This window comes from Macrobrachium nipponense, chromosome 33, assembly GCF_015104395.2.
Source record: "Macrobrachium nipponense isolate FS-2020 chromosome 33, ASM1510439v2, whole genome shotgun sequence".
Taxonomy (NCBI): domain Eukaryota; kingdom Metazoa; phylum Arthropoda; class Malacostraca; order Decapoda; family Palaemonidae; genus Macrobrachium; species Macrobrachium nipponense.
The window spans coordinates 19,497,373-19,516,814 of NC_087219.1; the positions used below are offsets into that span (position 1 = coordinate 19,497,373).

Below are 19,442 nucleotides of genomic sequence, written 5' to 3' on the forward strand. Positions count from 1 at the left end.
CATTGTCCGACCGTGTGGACGCACCTTTACAGTGTTTTTTTAGTTTGAATGCTGCTGTATGCTAGCTGAATTATTATATTTTTTTTTATTTTGGCCTTTACAGATTCTTTAGTTTAATGCAGCTGCATAGCCAGCAAATTATTTTATTTGAAATATCTAGGATAAAGTCATATTTTTGATGGTACTACGTACAAGGCTTCACTGCATATTAGTTTGACCTTTAAAGGTCGAAGGTCAACAACATAGGGGTAACAGTCACCAACAGTAGTACCACATAAGGACACTTAAAGAAAACGAAGATTCACAGAATTCATTTATTTTTTTAAACAGATCTTCATAATGGAATCAAAGATTATCTGAAAAAAAGGAAAGATCTGAATAATTTCAGAACAGAGAAACAGACTTACAAGAAGTACATCCGACGACAATTTGTCGCGCGCGACACAATTCGCTTCTTCTTCTTCTTCTTCTTCTTCTTCTTCCAGAAAGAGCTAATGAAGGGAACCTTTGGTTGTTGCATTGTCTTCGTCTGCTATATCTTGATCTCAGTTATGTCTAGTTCTTCTGTCGTTATTTTCTTCTCTCTCTTTCTTCTTATTTTCTTCCTTTTCTTCAACGGATTTCGTATTTAAGTCAGCCACATTTCAGACAAAACTTCATATATTTCCTTTAATCTTTCTTTCTTGTTTTTTCCGCTTGTTCAGTCTTCTTTTATCTTCCTCTTCTTCTTCCCGGTCTTCTCTCTCTCTCTCTCTCTCTCTCTCTCTCTCTCTCTCCTAGTCTAAGGTAGAACAGTCTGCTATAAGCATTGTATTTGTTGTGTGTTTGTAAGTGCGTTATTCAGAGACTATATGATAACAAAATTCCAGCCTCTCTCTGAACAGGTTCTTCACTCTGCCAGATGCATGATGATAATAATAATTACGATGCTTTGTGTGTGTGCAATTAAAACAAATCGATCCACAGGTGGAACTGAGAACCACCTGTGGGGGCTGAGATCCGCAGTCGTAAGCTGTGAGATCCACAGCTGGTGCTCAAATCCACTTCTTGAGGAAGAGATGGATTTTGGGCGGGAAAGGTAGACCGAATCCGGCGGGAAAAGGGCGAACGAGCGAGCGAGTGAAGAGGAGGAGGAGGATTGGGGTGGAGGGCGAGGTTGTTGGGGGAGGGGTGAGCCAGGTGTCGGCTATTAATAATGGTCTCTGGCTATCAGCAGCATCTTCTTCGACGTCCAGTTCCTCTCCGTCTCTACGCTTGTCACGAGCTACTACACTACTACTCAGTCTTCCTCTGCTCTTATTCCCTTCTTGAAACGGTTGCCAAGCGATTTTCCTCTCGGGTTCCCGTCTTCCGTAGAGGAAGCAGCAGGAGGCTGGCCGGATCTTTCAGGATGAAAATCAAATCGAAAAAACAGACGAGGCTTGGTATCCACACGATGGCGAAGCAGATGGCGTTCTTGCGGGAGACAGAAGAAATAATAAGCGCTTATGTTGTGAGGATAGGTTCAGATAACACCCATATCTGTAAAGGGTCGGGGGTTTGGGAGTTGGGTTGGGAATATATGCCGCCAATCTCCACGTATCTGTGGGAGGTCAAGAAAAAGGTGAAGTTAGTACCATGTCAAGGACCTGCCAAGTAGTACTCACAAGCTCCAGATGAGCTATTTGAAATTCAAAGGTTTTGACTAGTTCATAAGTATCTGGACAGACACATACACACACACACACACACACACACTATATATATATGGATATATATATATATATATATATATATAAAATAGATATATATATATATATATATATATATATATATCAACTAGCTGTTATTACCTATCAAGGGTATTTATTACTAGAGAAGAGATACATTCCTTCTCTCTCTCTCTCTCTCTCTCTCTCTCTCTCTCACAACACACCACACACACACACACTTGTCCAATGAATTATGATTATCCAGGAATAATTATTTTTGTATGATTCCTATCATTACCTGAATTGCTACAAATCTCTCTCTCTCTCTCTCTCTCTCTCTCTCTCTCTCTCTCTCTCTGTTCAGAAAATTCTTTTTAATTGTAAGACTTGTAATTTTCCTTATTTCCATAGATATCTCTCCCTTGGGATAACTCACCTTAGTCCAAACACTCTCCGTCAATAAAGTTATCGGGAACTAGTTCGCATGCGCAGTGGGAAGGAACGGAGACGAACTCCCATTTGGGGTCCTCGGGACGATAGCCATACTTCAACCGGATGTACATCTTGACGTAGCTGTAGCGCATCTTACACGACGACTTCACCCCTACGCCTGAAGTGCAGAAGGGTCATTGTTGTTAGTTAATGTTGTTATTGCATCGAGGAAGTAGTCTGTTGCAAACCTCTAAGGCAATTATTTTTAACCTTTCAGCTCTGAATAGTCAACAAATTATTTTTAAGAGGATTACCCGACCCATTAATTGAAATTTGTGGTTTGTCTTCTAGTTATATATATATATATATATATATATATATATATATATATATATATATATATATAAATTCTTGCATAATTTCACTATAAAAACCCATAAAAAACCATTATTTTTGTAAATACAAACATAAGGAGTTGCATGACACTTGTCACTCCCTGAAATAGTGTTAATTGTCATTATTATTTAGTAAAATAAGGTGATATTCACATTCAAGAAAGAGAGTATCATTGTCACGAAAACTATAGTCGGTGTCAGCTGATCTGATATCGAAATATTTGTCCCATTGACCAGCAAAAGGGGGTAGGTACTTTTCAATTTGCCAACTCCCCGGCCCCCGCGGTTGCACTTGTTAGGCATCACTTACGATTCTTAGTAGAGTACCATTGGACCCTGGGTGCAGCCCCTTTCATTCCTTTTACGTATTTCCATTCCATTATAATTCTCTTCTTTCCCATCCTTATCTTTCGCCCCCTTTCCCCCTTTCCTAACATTTATTTCATAGTGCGACTGTAAGGTTTTCCTCTTGCTATCTTTAAAACTTCATCTACACCCAGTTTCCCTGTCATTGCTGAATGACCTCATAGGCCCCAATTCCTACAATATGCACTCGCTTGTGGTAACACTGGTGATGAACGTATACGAACAAGTAGAGAAGGAAGCGGCCCGCGGGAATCAAAGTTATCATCATCAAACTCGACAGTTGGAGTTGAGCTTCACTTGAAGGCGATGGATTATCCCTTACATCCCAATGAGGCAGTCTACTCTCTGGTCTAAAGTGAGATTTTTTTTTATTGTTAGTATACAAGCATTCTTTAGAATGTGTGAAATATACCCACTATTTTTGTTTATAGCGATTGTTTGAAACACTTTAACACTGACAACCTGCTTTAGCAAACAGCGCTTCAGAGTCGGCTGCATAGGTTTGTTAAGGGAAGTATACATATCCAGTTGCAGTGTCTAACATATGTGTGTAACATATATGTTTCATTTACGTCTCTTTTTACGTAAAATGTTCTTTAAAAGTGATAAAAGTCCCTGTCTCGTAACTGGAATCGTAACCAAAGACACGATTGGCTGGGTCTGAACTCACAAGATTCCTATCTGCTCCGGATGTTGCATACTACTTGTCATTGTCTTTCATATTGATCATATTTCTGGGTCTTTCTGCCTTACTGATTATATTTCTGGCTGTCTTTCTGTCATAGTGGTCATATTCCTAGCTGTCTTTCTGTCATACTGATGATAAGCTTTTGCTGAGTTTAACTCTAGGGAAGGAGGAGTGCACTCTTGTACTGTACCTAGGCCTATACTGATTTTACCTTAGATCAGCCGTGCCTGCTGATAATTTCTATCATTACCAACAGACAAACGAAACTCGAAGTTTTGGGTGTGTTGGCAATAAATCACCGAATGTCAGAGAAGGAAGACGCCTATTTAAAAAAAAAAATAATAATAACAATAATAAAAAACGCCAGGAATTAGGTAGCTCCATCTAGTATCAGAGGAAATTTAAAATCACGAGACTCAATTTTGACATCTTAGCTTGATTAAAATAACCTTTCGTACCCTTTTTGTTTCTCACAGGATAGGTCTATTGATAACTCATCATTTTTCTTATGAAACATTTTTATTTTACAAAGCTCGTTTCATGAAAGTATAAATCACGACATACGAATAAAGTGAGTTAGGCCTATGATTCACTAGATGCAGAGGGAAATGCAACAGTATCTCTTTAAATTTCCGGCGGAAAAATAGTGGAGAACTTGCTATTCACAAAACCGGGCTGTATTTTACGGAAATAAGTTACATATAAGTGTATAAAATGTTGTAAGAAGTAGTACTTATCCTATGTGAGAAAAGTAAGGCCACGACACGTTAGCCTAATCAAGCTAAGAATCCAAAATGCGTAGTCTCATGACTATACTCTGTTTTTTTCCATCTGTCCATCCGCCTTTGTTGTTTGAGTATGGTAACACTGCGTCCCAGGCTTCAGATAGTTACGCTATGTGTAAGTTTTAGGTAAATAAAAGGATATCTGGGTGTACATTTGCAACTGAAAAGTGTTTTAATAATTTACTGTATGCGAATTACACCGTTAATATTCGAAATAAGGTTATTATTATTGTTGAATGTAAGCTGAATGTAACTATCTAAAGCCCGGGACGCAGTGTTACCATACTCAAACACCACAAGCGGATGGACAGATGAAAAAAAAACAGAATCTAGGCTGTAATTCACCAGTGGTGCTAAGAGGAGCGCCTCATTTCTAACGGTCTTTGAAACACGCTACTGCTTTTCTCACACTCAAAAATTTATTGACAACAATAAACTTCGAGTATTGGTCTGGTAATTTTTCGATATTGATAGAAATAAAAAGTGGGCAAGGATAGCAAGCGGTAAAATCAGCATAGGCCTAAGTACAAGACTACATTCCCCATTCTCTAACTAAACACAGAAAAAGCTCATAATCACTGAATATGTACTTGTTCATCTAAAAAGCTATTTTCAGAGGCGCATTTAGAAAATATGCACAGTTTCTTTTTCTAAGATTTGCCGATTTTACCGCAGACCGAGTATCAGTAATGAAGGCTAATAGGAAAAGCTAAGCCTATCTGGAAATCTAGTAAACTTTCGACTAGTTCTGTCTTTTAAAGGGTGTGGGGTATGTTATGTACAGTAAAAATATTCATATGAAAAATAGTGAACTTCCTCAGAGTGAGTAGTTTATAAAAGGTCGAGGTATAGGCCTATATTACGATCAAGGGATCACCATCTCGTTTTTTAAATGTCTCCATACATTTGTTTCTCTCTCTCTCTCTCTCTCTCTCTCGCATTCATCTGTGATTCTTTCGTCTCTCTCTTTAAGCATTCGTTTGTTATGCTCTCTCGTGTCCATCCTCCAACTATTTTTCTCTCATCCTCTGTCACCGGTCGAGTACATCACACAGTGATACCTTGACCGTTTGTAAATTATATATATATATATATATATATATATATATATATATATATATATATATATATATCTATATATATATATATATATATATATATATATATATATATATAGATATACTATATAATATTATATATATATATATATATATATATATATATCCAACCCAAGATGTAATGACTAGCTAATAAAACAATATCAGCGGAAATAACACCAGACTTGTCACTTCCCTAAACTATAAACATTGTTATTAGTCAAGACGTATGCAAATCCTCGAAAATCACCGTAAAAAACGTATGGAAACTTTCTGCAATTTTCTCCATTCACTGGTATTTTAAAGGTTCAACAGTTCCAAAGATCACTGAATAGCAGAAGAAGCAAGCTAGACCTATGACTACCCCCAAAGTCCCTATCCTTAGCGCTCAGGGAAAGCAAGGTTGGTTGCAAGTGGAAATCTGGCTCCAATTATCGACCAATGGAGTGGAATATCACAGATGATACCATTCAGTCATTATTATTCAATGAAGTTGGCTCTAGTAATTTTTTTTCCCGCAAACCACAAGATTATCAGCATCTTCATAATTAGTCTCCGCCGTCATGGAAAGTTTCAGCAATTTGTCTTCATTCATTTTTTAGTTTAACTGGGCTTCTTACAGTGTCATGAAAACAGAACACAAGCCAACTTGCAGAGCGAGGTACCATAGAACAGAATTACCAGAAAAAAATCAGTGACAGGCAGATATTTCTGTATATACGTAAACAGTTGTTGAGAGATAAGACAATGATCTACGGTAATTTGGAGGAGCTTCACAGCCTTTCTTAAACTTCAGAGCATCAACTTCCACAACACTCAGGAAGGCATTTCTAAAGTTGCACTACAGCAAACGAGAAATAAAAATTGCAGGAAAAAGGATCTAGTTGGTCTCCCAAGTATAAGAGTTTGGTAGACTTGAGCACGAAGGTGTCATGAGAGAACAGATGTTTCGTTAGGACGATAACTTTATTTGCAATGTATGCGGTTAGTTGATTTTAAAAATCAATGTTCAGAAACTTGAGACAGGTGTCTGATGCAAGTGTCAAAGGGTCGCAATGAGGCCTGAGTGAGTAAAACAAGTGAATATTAAAAGTGGAAAGATCATTTCAATCTGGTATGCAGGGATACAGATTGCCAGAAGTTTCCATCTGACGAGATGAAAATTCCAAATACCGGTATCGTTTCTCTTTCAAAAATTATAACTATAACTCGGCCCTTGGCATCAAACCAGCCAAGTAAATTGACTCCCTAAATCTGTGCTAACTTCTCCATTTCACGATGAAAAACAAAAACTCAGCAGAATAAAACTCGAGAATGTCTCCGAATTCCCTCCACTTTTGGATGTCCAGAGGAAGGATAATCACTTGTAGTTATAAGCTCTAGTTGCTCGATGCCAAAGTCATTGATCTTGACGACATTAGGGTTGTCTCCCGAGTGTGACAATTGGGGAAAATTGGCCGCCATCTTGGAAAGTGGGATGCGATGATTCGTCTTGAGTGTCTCCTGTGCTATTTGTGTATCTCTAGACGAGCTATTCTTGGCTTAATGATCTGCTTTGCTTGGGTGTACGTGAGTTTTCGATTTTGGAATGGCTCGTCCATTCTTGGTTTTCATTACGTTTTTATTCTTATTTCATCTGTCGAAGTCTGTAAGTCTATGGTTTTCTGTCACTTACTTTGTATTATCTATCTATCTCTATCAAACTGGATAAGATACGGAGCTGTAGATGCCTGAATAAAAACGGCCAAAAATAACACCACATATTTATAAAGATTAAAGATTAAATAAACTTAGAGAAATTTGAATAATTAGTTAAATAAAAACGTTCCCATTCCTGTTCCACTTTTTCTGCCCTCATTTCCACTCCCATTCCAGTGGTTCCCATTCCTGTTCCCTTGACCTATAAGGATTTCGATTCCAATTCTATGATCTTACACCCATTTCTGTTCCCGGTTCTCATAGATTTTCGCATTCCAAGTTCCCATTTGTCTCCTTCTACTATTCATAGCTTTCAATCCATTTCTCAATTACATTTACAGTTCCTATTCCGGTTCCAGCATTCATCACTAGTTCCGTCGCTGTTCCCAATTCCAGGTTCCCATTCCAGGTCCGATTCCCATTCCAGTTCGCACCCCATTCCCTGCCGGCGGCGAGTTTTAATCCCGTTAATATTTCGTATTGGGCAAAAGAAAGGCGAAATGCCAGCACCAATGAGGACTTTTCATGCAAGTTTTATGAACGATGACGCCTTCTTTTTCCTTCTGCTTCACCTCAACCCCCAGCCCAGCTCCCCCCCCTACATCCGTCGGACTCCCCCCCCCCCACCCCGAACTCCCTCTCGCTACCTACCTAACCTACCTGGAGAGGCGTGGCTGCACATTTATTCGAGTTTACCTTGCATGTTTATTTGCGTTTTGTGTGGTTTAGTCTCTCTGTTTTTGTTTTGAGGGAAGTGGGTTAAGAAGTGTGCATGTTTAATTCATATGTTTGAATAAAGTCTGGTTCGATCATTTTATGTTTGTTTATTTTTTAAATTTATTTCCATCGGGTTTGGCTTCGTCATTTCATGCCTGCCAGTTTGTTTCGGTTTGATGTGGTTTGAATGATCTTTCACCTGCAATGGAGTGGCTTCCAAATCTTGTGGGTTTATTTCCTTCATTTGTTTTAGGCCTACTTTCAAATTTTGTCCTTGTGGGCGTTTTTCATTAAAGTCTGCTTCGGTCACTTTCCATGTACTAGTTTATTCATTATTTAAGTGATTCTTTTATTATTTTTTTTCTTTTTTATGACCATTTCCAAAACTGGTTGAGTGCATACCGCCATTTCTTACCTATCAGAGGGATGGCCACCTCAAAGATATGGACATAAGACTCAACTGACTATTAGCTGTGGAATTCTCTTCCTTCCTCCGTGTTCTCTGAATAATTGACGAATTGCTCCAACTCTACAATAACAAGTAACGTGGGATTCAGTCTGTTTTAACACAAACGACAACGAGTGAAATGCTTCAGAAGCATACCGAGGATTTTGAAACTTGACATAAATGGAAGTAAAAATTCCACTTAATAATGAAAATTGTTGTTTTCATTATTTCCTAAATAAGCAGCTTGTCTTGAGAGGGATGGCTCCTGAGGTAAATAGAAGGAAAGACAATGTGACATTATTATTATTATTATTATTATTATTATTATTATTATTATTATTATTATTATTATTATTATTATTATTATTATTATTTATGTTTGCACAACTTCTATTCTGCTTATTGGTCGTTGTTTTTTCTAGCACCTTCACGCAATTACCTGTGAACATTTTGATTTAACTTTTTAAGCCAAGCAACAAAACTACGAACACCTATCACCCATTTTTCGAAACGCTGAAAGAATAAGACCAATCCCGAAGTACGTGACAGCCGCCCATCACCAGCCAATCCCTCAACGCCCACAGAGTCGCTTTATGCTAAATAATCGTATACTATCTCTTATGCCACCGCAGAATGGGCTACGCAGATGAAACCGTAAAAAAAAAAAAAAAAAAAAAAAAAAAAAAAAATGGGTCTGGGAGCTCTCCTCTCTCTCTCTCTCTCTCTCTCTCTCTCTCTCTCTCTCTCTCTCTTCCGTGTGATTGATTTTTGATCCGACGTTCAATTGGCTGTCGCTCGAAATTGTTTTAGAGTAGGATATATTTTTTTTTCTTTTAAGAGCCGCCGCAGTTCTATGCATCTATTTTCCAATTCAGGAATCAGCCTAGGGATTGCCCTCTTTGATATCCGCTGCCGAGTATAATGGAGGTTTTAATGAATGGGAAAAAATATCTATTTCTTTCTCGCTGAGGTTCGGAAGGTGCTACTAACGCTGCCTGGAGTTGGGAAGGAACTACAAGTGTTAGCTGAAGTTGGGAAGGAACTAAAAGTGTTAGCTGAAGTTGGGAAGGAACTAAAAGTGTTAGCTGAAGTTGGGAAGGAACTGCAATTGTTGCCTGAAGTTAGGAAGAAGCTATTGCTGTTGGCTAGAGTTGAGAAGGACCTACAAGTTGTAGTTAGAAAGAAGCTATTGCTGTTGGCTAAAGCTGAGAAGGAACTACAAGTCTTAATTGTAGTTAGAAAGAAGCTATTGCTGTTGGCTAAAGCTGAGAAGGAACTACAAGTGTTAGCTAACGTTAGGAAGAAGCTATCACTATTGGCTGAAGTTGGGAAGAAGCTATTGCTGTTGGCTGAAGTTGGGAAGGAACTACAAGTGTTAGCTGAAGTTAGGAACCACCTATTGCTGTTGGATGAAGTTGGGAAGGAACTACAAGTGTTAGCTGAAGTTAGGAACCACCTATTGCTGTTGGATGAAGTTGGGAAGAAGCTATTACTGTTGGGTGAAGTTGGGAAGGAACTACAAGTCTTAATTGTAGTTAGAAAGAAGCTATTGCTGTTGGCTAAAGCTGAGAAGAAACTACAAGTGTTAGCTGACGTTAGGAAGAATCTATCACTGTTGGCTGAAGTTGATAAGAAGCTATTGCTGTTTGCAGAAGTTGGGAAGGAACTACAAGTGTTACATGAAGTTGGAAAAAAAGCTATTGTTGATGGCTGAAGTTGAGAAGGAAAAAGTGATAGCTGAATTTAGGAAGAAGCTATAGCTGCTGGCTGAATTTCAGAAGGAACTACATGTGTTGGCTGTAGTTAGGAAGAAGATATAGCTGTTGGCTGGAGTTGGGAAGGAACTACAAGTGTTAGCTGAAGTTAGGAAGAAGCTATTGCTATGGCTGAACTTGGGAAGAAGCTATTGCTGTTGGTCGAAGTTGAGAAGGAACTAGAAGTGAGTGTTTGCTGAAGTTAGGAAGAAGCTATTGCTGTTGGCTGAAGTTGGGAAGAAGTTGCAACTGCTTGCTGAAGTTAACTGAAGTTGAAATTACAAATGTTAGCAGAAGTTAAGGAGGAGCTACAACGCTTGGCTGAGGTTGGAATGGATTAACAACTCTTGGCTGAGGTTGGTAGGGATTTGCAACTGTTGGCTGAGGTTGGAAAGGCTCTACAACTGTTGGCTGAATTTGAGAAGGAACTTCTTTTGTTCCCTGACGTTGGAAAGGCATTATTGCTGTTGGCTGAAGTTGGAAGGGAATTATGATTGTTGACTGAAGCTAGGAAGGAACAACATTGTGGGATGAAGTTTTGAGGGAACTATGACTATTGGCTGAGGTTAGGAAGGAATCACAACTGATGGCTGAAGGTGGAAAAACTTAAAAAAAAAAAAAGAAAATAGAGAAACCTTTTGCCTTACCTTTACAAGCAGAACAAGGGGAGACGCACTCGTAATTGTAGACAATCTGCTTCTCCTGCCCCACTGGGTTTACAATGACCACCTCATTTCCGTCTATGTCTACCGTCTCGTTGAGCAACGTCCATTTCCTGCAGGATGAGGGAGACTTTATTCATAATGTGTTTCTTCTATCCATCTACGTTTCTATCTACTTGTGTGTTTATTCGTCTTTTTTTTTTTTTCACTTTCAGTCTTTCTTCCATACATTTACAGTGAGTCTGTTTAATATATGAATAAAATCTTTCCATCATTTGATCTATCTATCTGTCATTTATGTTCTTAATGATTTTGAAAGCGCACACGCACACACACATAAGTATATAAATATATATATATATATATATATATATATATATATATATGTATATATATATATATATATATATATATATATATATATATATCTATGTGTGTGTGTGTGTGTGTACGTAAACATTAAATCCATTTAAGTTGGAAATAATTATTACATTCTCAGAATTTACTGATTGCCTACAAGAATTCCTTATGTCTTTGGAAAATATGTCTGAAAAAATGGTCAAATACACAAGTAATTATTCATAATAATATAATTCGCCTGAAAGACTAGACTTTAATTTTCGATAATAACAATGAAACACGGGAATCAAGGTAGACTGATTAAAAAGAAGAAATTAATGATGTTTGTGAAAGTGCAGAGAGAGAGAGAGAGCGTCACATGAATAAAGGGAGAATATCTCTCGAAAGATTTTGGGCGAGGACTACCTCGTCGAGGCCATTCCTTGATGATCATATGAGGACATTTATTCTGATGAGACTGTGATTGCTGATGTCAGTTTATGTCTATTATTGTACATCTGTCCATCCCAAACTACGACCTACTAAAGCCACCCGACAACCATTGTTCATTATTTCCTGCTGAAGCCAATATGTCACTTCGATTTCATTCTGGGATTGACCTCGGTTCTGGTCAGTTGTGAGCCTACCATTGTGTCACTTGCTCTACGAGGCCAGATAGAGGGAGAGAGAGAGAGCATATAATCACATCCAGATGAATTGAAGAGCCTAGGAGAGAGGAAGAGAGACTATTTGTACAATTAAATTAAGTTGCATATTGGTCTGCAGTTTAGTTCACTTGTACAAATAGTTTCTTTTCTTTTTTCTCTCTCTCCTAGGAATCTTTCATTCATCTGGACACGATTATAAGCGCTCTCTCTCTCTCTCTCTCTCTCTCTCTCTCTCTCTCTCTCTCTCTCTCTCTCTCACCAGAAGCTGTAAATAGCAACAGTAGTGAGTGAGGAAGAGTTTAAAAGAAAGCTAGACAAAATCATTAGGACACTGTGAATGCACAGTAAAACTTGCTTCTACAGATAAGTGAGCACACGATGTCTCCTCGGATGGACTAACAAGTCTTTGAGACATCCTAATCCTTGAAACTCCTTGTAACACACTCTCTCTCTCTCTCTCTCTCTCTCTCTCTCTCTCTCTCTCTCTCTCTAGCTTCGTAGAGCAAGTAGGACTGAGACTGAGAAATAGAAAAGTAGACAGTGAGAAGGAACTGAGAAAGAGAGAAGCATCTAATTTAGGTCCACCCTACAGGAATCTACCGAGAGAAACCTCCTACAACAGAACCGGCATCCCTCACCGAAATAAGTTTGGCGAGAATTTTTAGAAATCTTTTCCGTCCTTCGTTAAATGACTCCTTGGGTGGGCAGAAAGCCTGAAGGGGGCGGGGGAGGGGAAGGGGTTAGGGGGGCATTGAGCGGTGGGAGGGGGCAGGGTAGGTGAGGGTAGGAAGAAGAGAGATCCCAACCTCAATTGACGGAAAATAAAAACGAAAAATAAGGGACGAAGGTTAGATTTTTTTTTTTTTTTTACCGACTGATACAATGGCGGTTCTGTGAAGTTCTGGCGAAGCGAAAGTGCCTTTATTAGAGGTTTAACAAACATTAAACGGAGAAGACGAAGAGGAAGAGAGAGAGAAAGGAAGGAAGAGCCTATTTACATGTAAAGCAGTTTCATATCATGGGTCAGGATGAGGATGAGACAGGAGGAGATAGATGGATGGATAGTAGAAATTAATCATTTTTTTATCTCTCTCTCTCTCTCTGTGTGTGTGTGTGTGTGTGTGTGAGTGAACATGTTTAAGCCATCATTTTTTCTAAGATGGTTCACTTGCCCAAAGAAATATGGCTGTCAAGAACTTGTCATCAACTGTATTACCACAGTTTCCCACCCATTCACCTCTCTCTCCTCTCTCTCTCTCTCTCTCTCTCTCTCTTCTTTTTATTGTTACTGAAAATCAACCTGATTCCAAATAAATGGCAAGGTCTGTAACCAAAAACATGAGTCTGTTCTACTGGATTTCAGGGAGATTCGAACGAATTAATCTGAAAATGACCAAAGGAAATAAAAAAAAAACATACAGAACATTCTGTGTGAATTAGAAGCTTCATTGTGTCACAGAATAATTACAAGATATCACCATTAGCCATTTGTAACAAGAATTTAAGAATGTGTCTTTTTTTTTCAAAGCAATTTTATAAAATCTATTGAAAATTGAAGTTTCAGAAATCCTTTTACTATTTTCTTTATTCAGTCTAACTCCTGGTGACTAATCTAACTTAATTGCTTTCAGGTATATAAGTAGCTCAGGCCTACCTGAGCTTAGAGCTTGAATATAACTCACAAATTAGACAGCTACGAGTTCTATTTCACGCTTTTGGAAAAGGAAAGGCAGAATGAAGTAGAGAATCCCCGAGCAAGTAAATGAGAGAAGAAAAAAAAGATGGGAAGAGGTACACTAGTAGGTAACATTTTGGTCATCTCTTTGTTATATGTCCTCCACTACCATGCTTCGGAATTCTAGCCGATCTTATGCTTTCCTTAAACCTATAACCCACTTTCTCTCAAAAAGAGAATGTATATTTCTGACTTGGTTAGAGTCTACCTTTAACTATGTTCTACAAATATTCTCCATTACTTTAAATTCTGGGATAAGCGAGACACAACGCAATTGGTTCCCTGCCCAAGAAGCCATCTTTTATGAAATGATTTTATTCATGAGATAAGTTAGTTAACTCTGATGTACAGACCCAGAGTTAGGTTAGCCTACGTAACCTTTTGATACCTGGAATTAGGTTAGGTCACGTGACCTGGGGTATATAAAAAATATGTAAATTCCATTTTGGGTAAAAAAAAGATAATAATGTAAGGTAAGTGAATTTATGGTAACTAAAGGTTAATTAAGTTTCCATTTTTGGCCCAAAAGGTATATAAAATAGTTTTGCCGAGGGTAGGTCATATCTCTTGTAGTTATAATATGTTCAACTAGTTTAAGTTAGGCCATATTTAGGGTAGGTCTATTCTGTCTCGACCTCCAGAACCTTCCTTTAACTTTGGTCACTAAAACCTTTAAGAATAAGTTTTCGAACTCCCTTTCATCCTCTGTTTTCAAAGAACCTTAAGATCGCCCATCCTCTAATTTAAAATATGTGTACTATACTCAGGTCAAAGGTGCTTTCAGTAGTGGAGAAACAGACCCACAGCAACGTATGTGTTCATATATCTAGAAATAAATCTCTCTACAGCTTTCGGCAATCTGTTCGGTTTTCCTTTTCAGTCTCATTGAGAGGGGCACTCGATAAAAGATTCCTGACAGCTCTCTGTAGAGATTTATTTTTAAATCATATGCGTACTCATACATGACTGTGGATTTGTTTCTCCATTTCAAAACTCATGCTACTATGAGTTTTGGCGTGATCGGTATGGTCTTCACCTGCCACCTCGGTGGCCGCGAGTTCGATTCTCGGGCATTTCATTGAGGTGTTAGAGATGTGTATTTCTGGTGATAGACGTTCACCCTCGACGTGGTTCGGAAGTCACGTAAAGCCGTTGGTCCCGTTGCTGAATAACGTAAAAACACCATACAAACAAACTATGAGTATTTTTTTAAATTTTCCAGTAGTGTTAGAGACGATGGTAGGCAACTCACCTTCTGGTTTCACACACTTCCTCGTGGTAGTTCTGGTAATCCGAAGTCAGGTAGCGTTGCCTGCTCGTGTCTCCAATCAACTGCAAAGAAGGAGAGGGATAGGTATTAATTTTTATGGCGGAGGAGAAAACAGGAATGAAATTTCACCTTGTAGGTAAAAGAGGGTTAAAAGCCCTTACATTCGAGGGGGGAAAAATGAGGACACGCTACATGCTCAAGAATGCACAAGAAGCAGAATTGACAGTCCACCTTTTAAGATGCAATGCAAAAGATCTCTCTCTTGATGAACGTAGATATAAAAGTGTCTCCCTTTCTTCTGGTTTCTTAACCATTTTTCCCCTCCCATCTATTCATCCTCGCGTCCTTCAGACATAGACTACATAGGGAGAGATACAAGGTCACCTTGTGTCTTTGAGGAGACCTTCAGAAGATCTTATGAAAGAAAAAACAATACAAAAACCACGAGCAATCAACACGGGACACAGAAACACGTAGAGAGAGAGAGAGAGAGAGAGAGAGAGAGAGAGAGAGAGAGAGAGAGAGAGATAGGCGCGAAGTGAAACGCGTTTTTGAAATTCCACGGAATTCCAACAACGTACGTCACTCCAGTGTGTGAAAGGGACGTTCACTGAATCGAAGGTTAAAAACATATGGAGATATGCATACGACTTAGGCTTTGAAATAGGGCATCGGTTTTAGAACCGATTTCAAAGAGGACAGCTCATGAAGTAAAGACGATAGGAAACAGGTTATAATACTGATGTAGAATTTATCTACAGTGAGGTGTAGGTTATAGATGATGAGATTATGTATGACACAGGATACTGATCAAGATATGTAGTGTTTGACAAGTAAAGAAACATAGCAGCTAAAGTAATTATTTATATAAAATATGATTGCAGTTGTTAAGGAAAGTATACATGGGTTGACATATTAATAGCAACAAGGCGTGATCCGACCTCAAGCTTACTCGGGACACGTGTCATTCTCCCCTCACGCATAAGCTGTAAACATTTTATTACTAACTTTTAACATGTTAACAATCTATGGTCAAATAGAGCCTTGTTTCACCAATGAAAATTAAAACAAATACGCTATATATTTCATTAAAAATAATTTATCTGTACTGTTTAACATGCTCATTATTTAGTCTTTACATTTTCATTCTAATAGATAAATCATAACTATCCTTCCCTAGAATTCCTGTATCTTTAACTCAATGCGAAACACCATTTTCAGACCTTTTTCGGGTTCTTCCATAGACCTTTCCTAACCAACCAACCACCTCGCCCTACAACAACAAAGTAGTTTGTAAGCTTACTGCCCGAATAAGCGAAAATGAAATCGAAGATATACCTAAATGCGATATGGTATGGATGCAAACTATGTATGAGATGGAAGACACTAACTTGATCAGGAATTAGTATAGAACAAAAGATCGATATCAAATTGATAAGAATCCTTACAACTGTTATGGAAGATGTGAAGGATAAGTTAACGCAGTTACTGTGCAAGAAAAAAAAGCAGAATTTAAGCCACATATAGAATGAGGGAAGCACAGAGATTACGAAATGGACCGAGGAATTAACAAGTGGGAAATAAAACTGAAAATAGCCCGTTAAAACGCAAATAAGGGATAAGTATCATTCCGCAAAACATCACATAAGACACAGCACAAGATATAAGATCGATAAGGAATTTACCAATAGTAAACCAACGCTAAATACAAAAACAATTTACGTAGCATAATGATAATTAAACAGAAAGGAAATGGAATTTTCAAGCATTTAAAAAAAGCAACGAGATGATAAAACAGTAACAAATAACAAACAAACAAAAATGAGTGAAACAGATACGAGATACTACATAGACGCTCACACACAATCTCATTTTTTATAATATTCCACCCTTTATGAAACAGAAAAACTATTCAAAATCTCAAGCATTAAAAGGAGCAACGAGACGATTAAAAAACGCCTACAAACAACAGACAACGTCAGTGAAACACAGACACGAAATAAACCATAGACGCATAAACACAATCTCATTTTTAATTCCACCCTCTGTCTGTAGAGAGTCAGCAGTTGACAACGGGTAGTTCACCTTACCTCTTCCCTCTCTGCTACTGTGGCGCTATAGAGCTCCTCCTGTTCTGGGTCGATACCTGGAAGAAACAGAGACGGAGTCGTGATGAGACAGGTACCCGTGATGAGGAGGAAGGGAGGGAGCCAGCCAAAATGAGACGGGAATGAAAAAGAGAGAGAGAGTGAGAGAAACATTACTAACACGTCGCGGGACGAATGGAGGAATTAAGGGGGTATTGTTTCTCAGTGGATGACTTCAGGAGCTACAGGTTATGTTCACGGCGTCCGTTTGTGTGGGCGAGGCTTTGAATTGTGATGTAAAAATGATAGTCTTTATAATATAAAGGGTTGTAATGATAACTGTCATATTGTTTGTGGTCTTACAGTAATAATAATATGAAAATGTCTGCACACATTACATATACATATATCTAGATTAAATGTATATATACATATATATATATATATATATATATATATACTATATATATATATATATGTAAACAGTACACGCTATTCGTTTATCACAAATCACGCAAGTGAAAAATAAAGAGGTTGAGTGCAGGTCCTGCACCAGTTTTCGACCTTATTTCAAAGCCATTAACGTAAACGGCTTGGAAATTAACTCTAAAATGGTTGGGATCTACACCCAGTCTCTTGTTTTTTCACTTGTAACGATTTGATGTATACACATACACGCACGCACACACACACACACACAACACACACACACACACATATATATATATTCATATATATATATATACTATTGGAGGATGGACGCCTTAAGTCAGTAGCGAGAAGTCCGGGATTCAATTCCAAATCAAGCTGGAATGCTTTGGGAATATTCATCTAAATCTCCTTGCACCCCCTTTGACACAAACAACGAGTTAACACGCGGCAGTTAGTCGAGTGTGGTGGATCACAACTAGAAATGAAAATACCATAGGGTTAACAAAATCGTCCCATTAAAAACTGTCTGACAATAGTGACGTAAAACTACTACAATGAACCTGGTTTTAACTTGGATGTGTGACCACCATGAAGAGGAAGATACTGTTAGCGCAGAAGGCCTTTGACTATTCATGGGGCTTCCTATGTCACTCCATAGATATTTATATATTATGAATTATATTATACATACGAAGTAGATTAAATGCAAGGCCAAACAGAAAAACTCACACCAACTTAAAAATAAATTAAAAAATATGTATTATTTGAGGCAGGTGCAACCTCCAGCTACCAAAAACAAAACAATTCACATCATCTATCTATCTATCTATCTATCTTATATATATATATATATATATATATACACACATACATATATATATATATATATACCATATATATATATGTATATGTATATATATACTGTTTATCCACATACAACGGCAATGAAATTATTCCTTGCATTGTACTGTCATGGACACAGACTACCTGTCAGTCAAACTTAATTAACGTGCTGAACCAGACGTAGCTCTGCGTCTTATCTAAGAATTCCGTGAATCTAGTAAAGGTTAAATGAAGGATATATATATATATATATATATATATATAGATTATATATATATATATATATATATGAATAATTATCACATCACCGTGATTCATATAAATTATTCGAGCTACAAATGTCCTTTAATATCTAATTCACTCTACCTCGGAATTAATATATTTTCATATATGTAAACCGAAAGGGAATTTTTTGGTTGTTAGCCGAATCGATAACGTCACTGAAGTCCTGATTTCTTTTTTTTTATTATTGTCAACTAAAAAATTCCCATCCGGCTTACTTATATATAAGAAAATATTCTAATTCCGAGGTAGAGCGAATTAGATATTAAAGGACATTTATAGCTCGAATAATATATATATATATATATATATATATACATATATATATATATATATATATATATATATATATATAGATATATATATATATATATATATATATATATTATATATATATATATACATATATATATATATATATATATATATATATATATGTATATATATATGTATATATATATATATATTTATGAAGATAAAAAGGCCAATGAAAACATTATTTCCACTTTACTACCATATATTTCGGGTCACCAGTGAGTAGGAATACAAGTAACTGAAATATATAGTTGCATTTGTATATGGTGTTTTTATCTGTCTTTATTACACTTCATAGTTCCACATTGGCCGAGAGCAATTCGCGCTCGGCTACCAACCCGGTGGTCCGAAGTTCGATTCTCGGCTCGGCCTCTGCGGAATCAGAGGAATTTATTTCTGGTGATAGAAATTCATTTCTCGATACAATGTGGCTCGGATCCCACAAAAAGCTGTAGGTCCCGTTGCTAGGTAATCAATTGGTTCCTGGCCACGTAAAAATATCTAATCCTTCGGGCCAGCCCTAGGAGAGCTGTTAATCAGCTCAGTGGTCTGGTTAAACGAAGATATACTTAACTCTTTTAACTTATTACACTTCATAGTACATTGTTAGATTACAATAAAAATATATATATATAATATATATATATATATATATGTATATATATATATATATATGTGTGTGTGTGTGTGTGTGTGTGTGCGTGTGTACACATATATGAATTTTTAACACATCACCGT

The 19,442-nt window shown here is 37.4% G+C and overlaps 1 protein-coding gene across 1 annotated transcript in view; it reads right to left on the reverse strand.

Moving 5' to 3' along the window:
* Positions 1-300: 300 nt before the first annotated feature.
* The window catches only part of LOC135202997 (uncharacterized), a 160,260-nt gene continuing 141,118 nt past the window's right edge, over positions 301-19,442 (reverse strand). Inside the window, exons 5-9 of the mRNA XM_064232543.1 lie at positions 16,836-16,891; positions 14,728-14,807; positions 10,719-10,846; positions 2,128-2,301; positions 301-1,582 (exon numbers count right to left, since the gene is read on the reverse strand). Coding sequence (XP_064088613.1) covers positions 2,129-2,301; positions 10,719-10,846; positions 14,728-14,807; positions 16,836-16,891 — 437 coding nt within the window. The 3' untranslated portion in view covers positions 301-1,582; position 2,128. The remainder of the gene's footprint in view (positions 1,583-2,127; positions 2,302-10,718; positions 10,847-14,727; positions 14,808-16,835; positions 16,892-19,442) is intronic.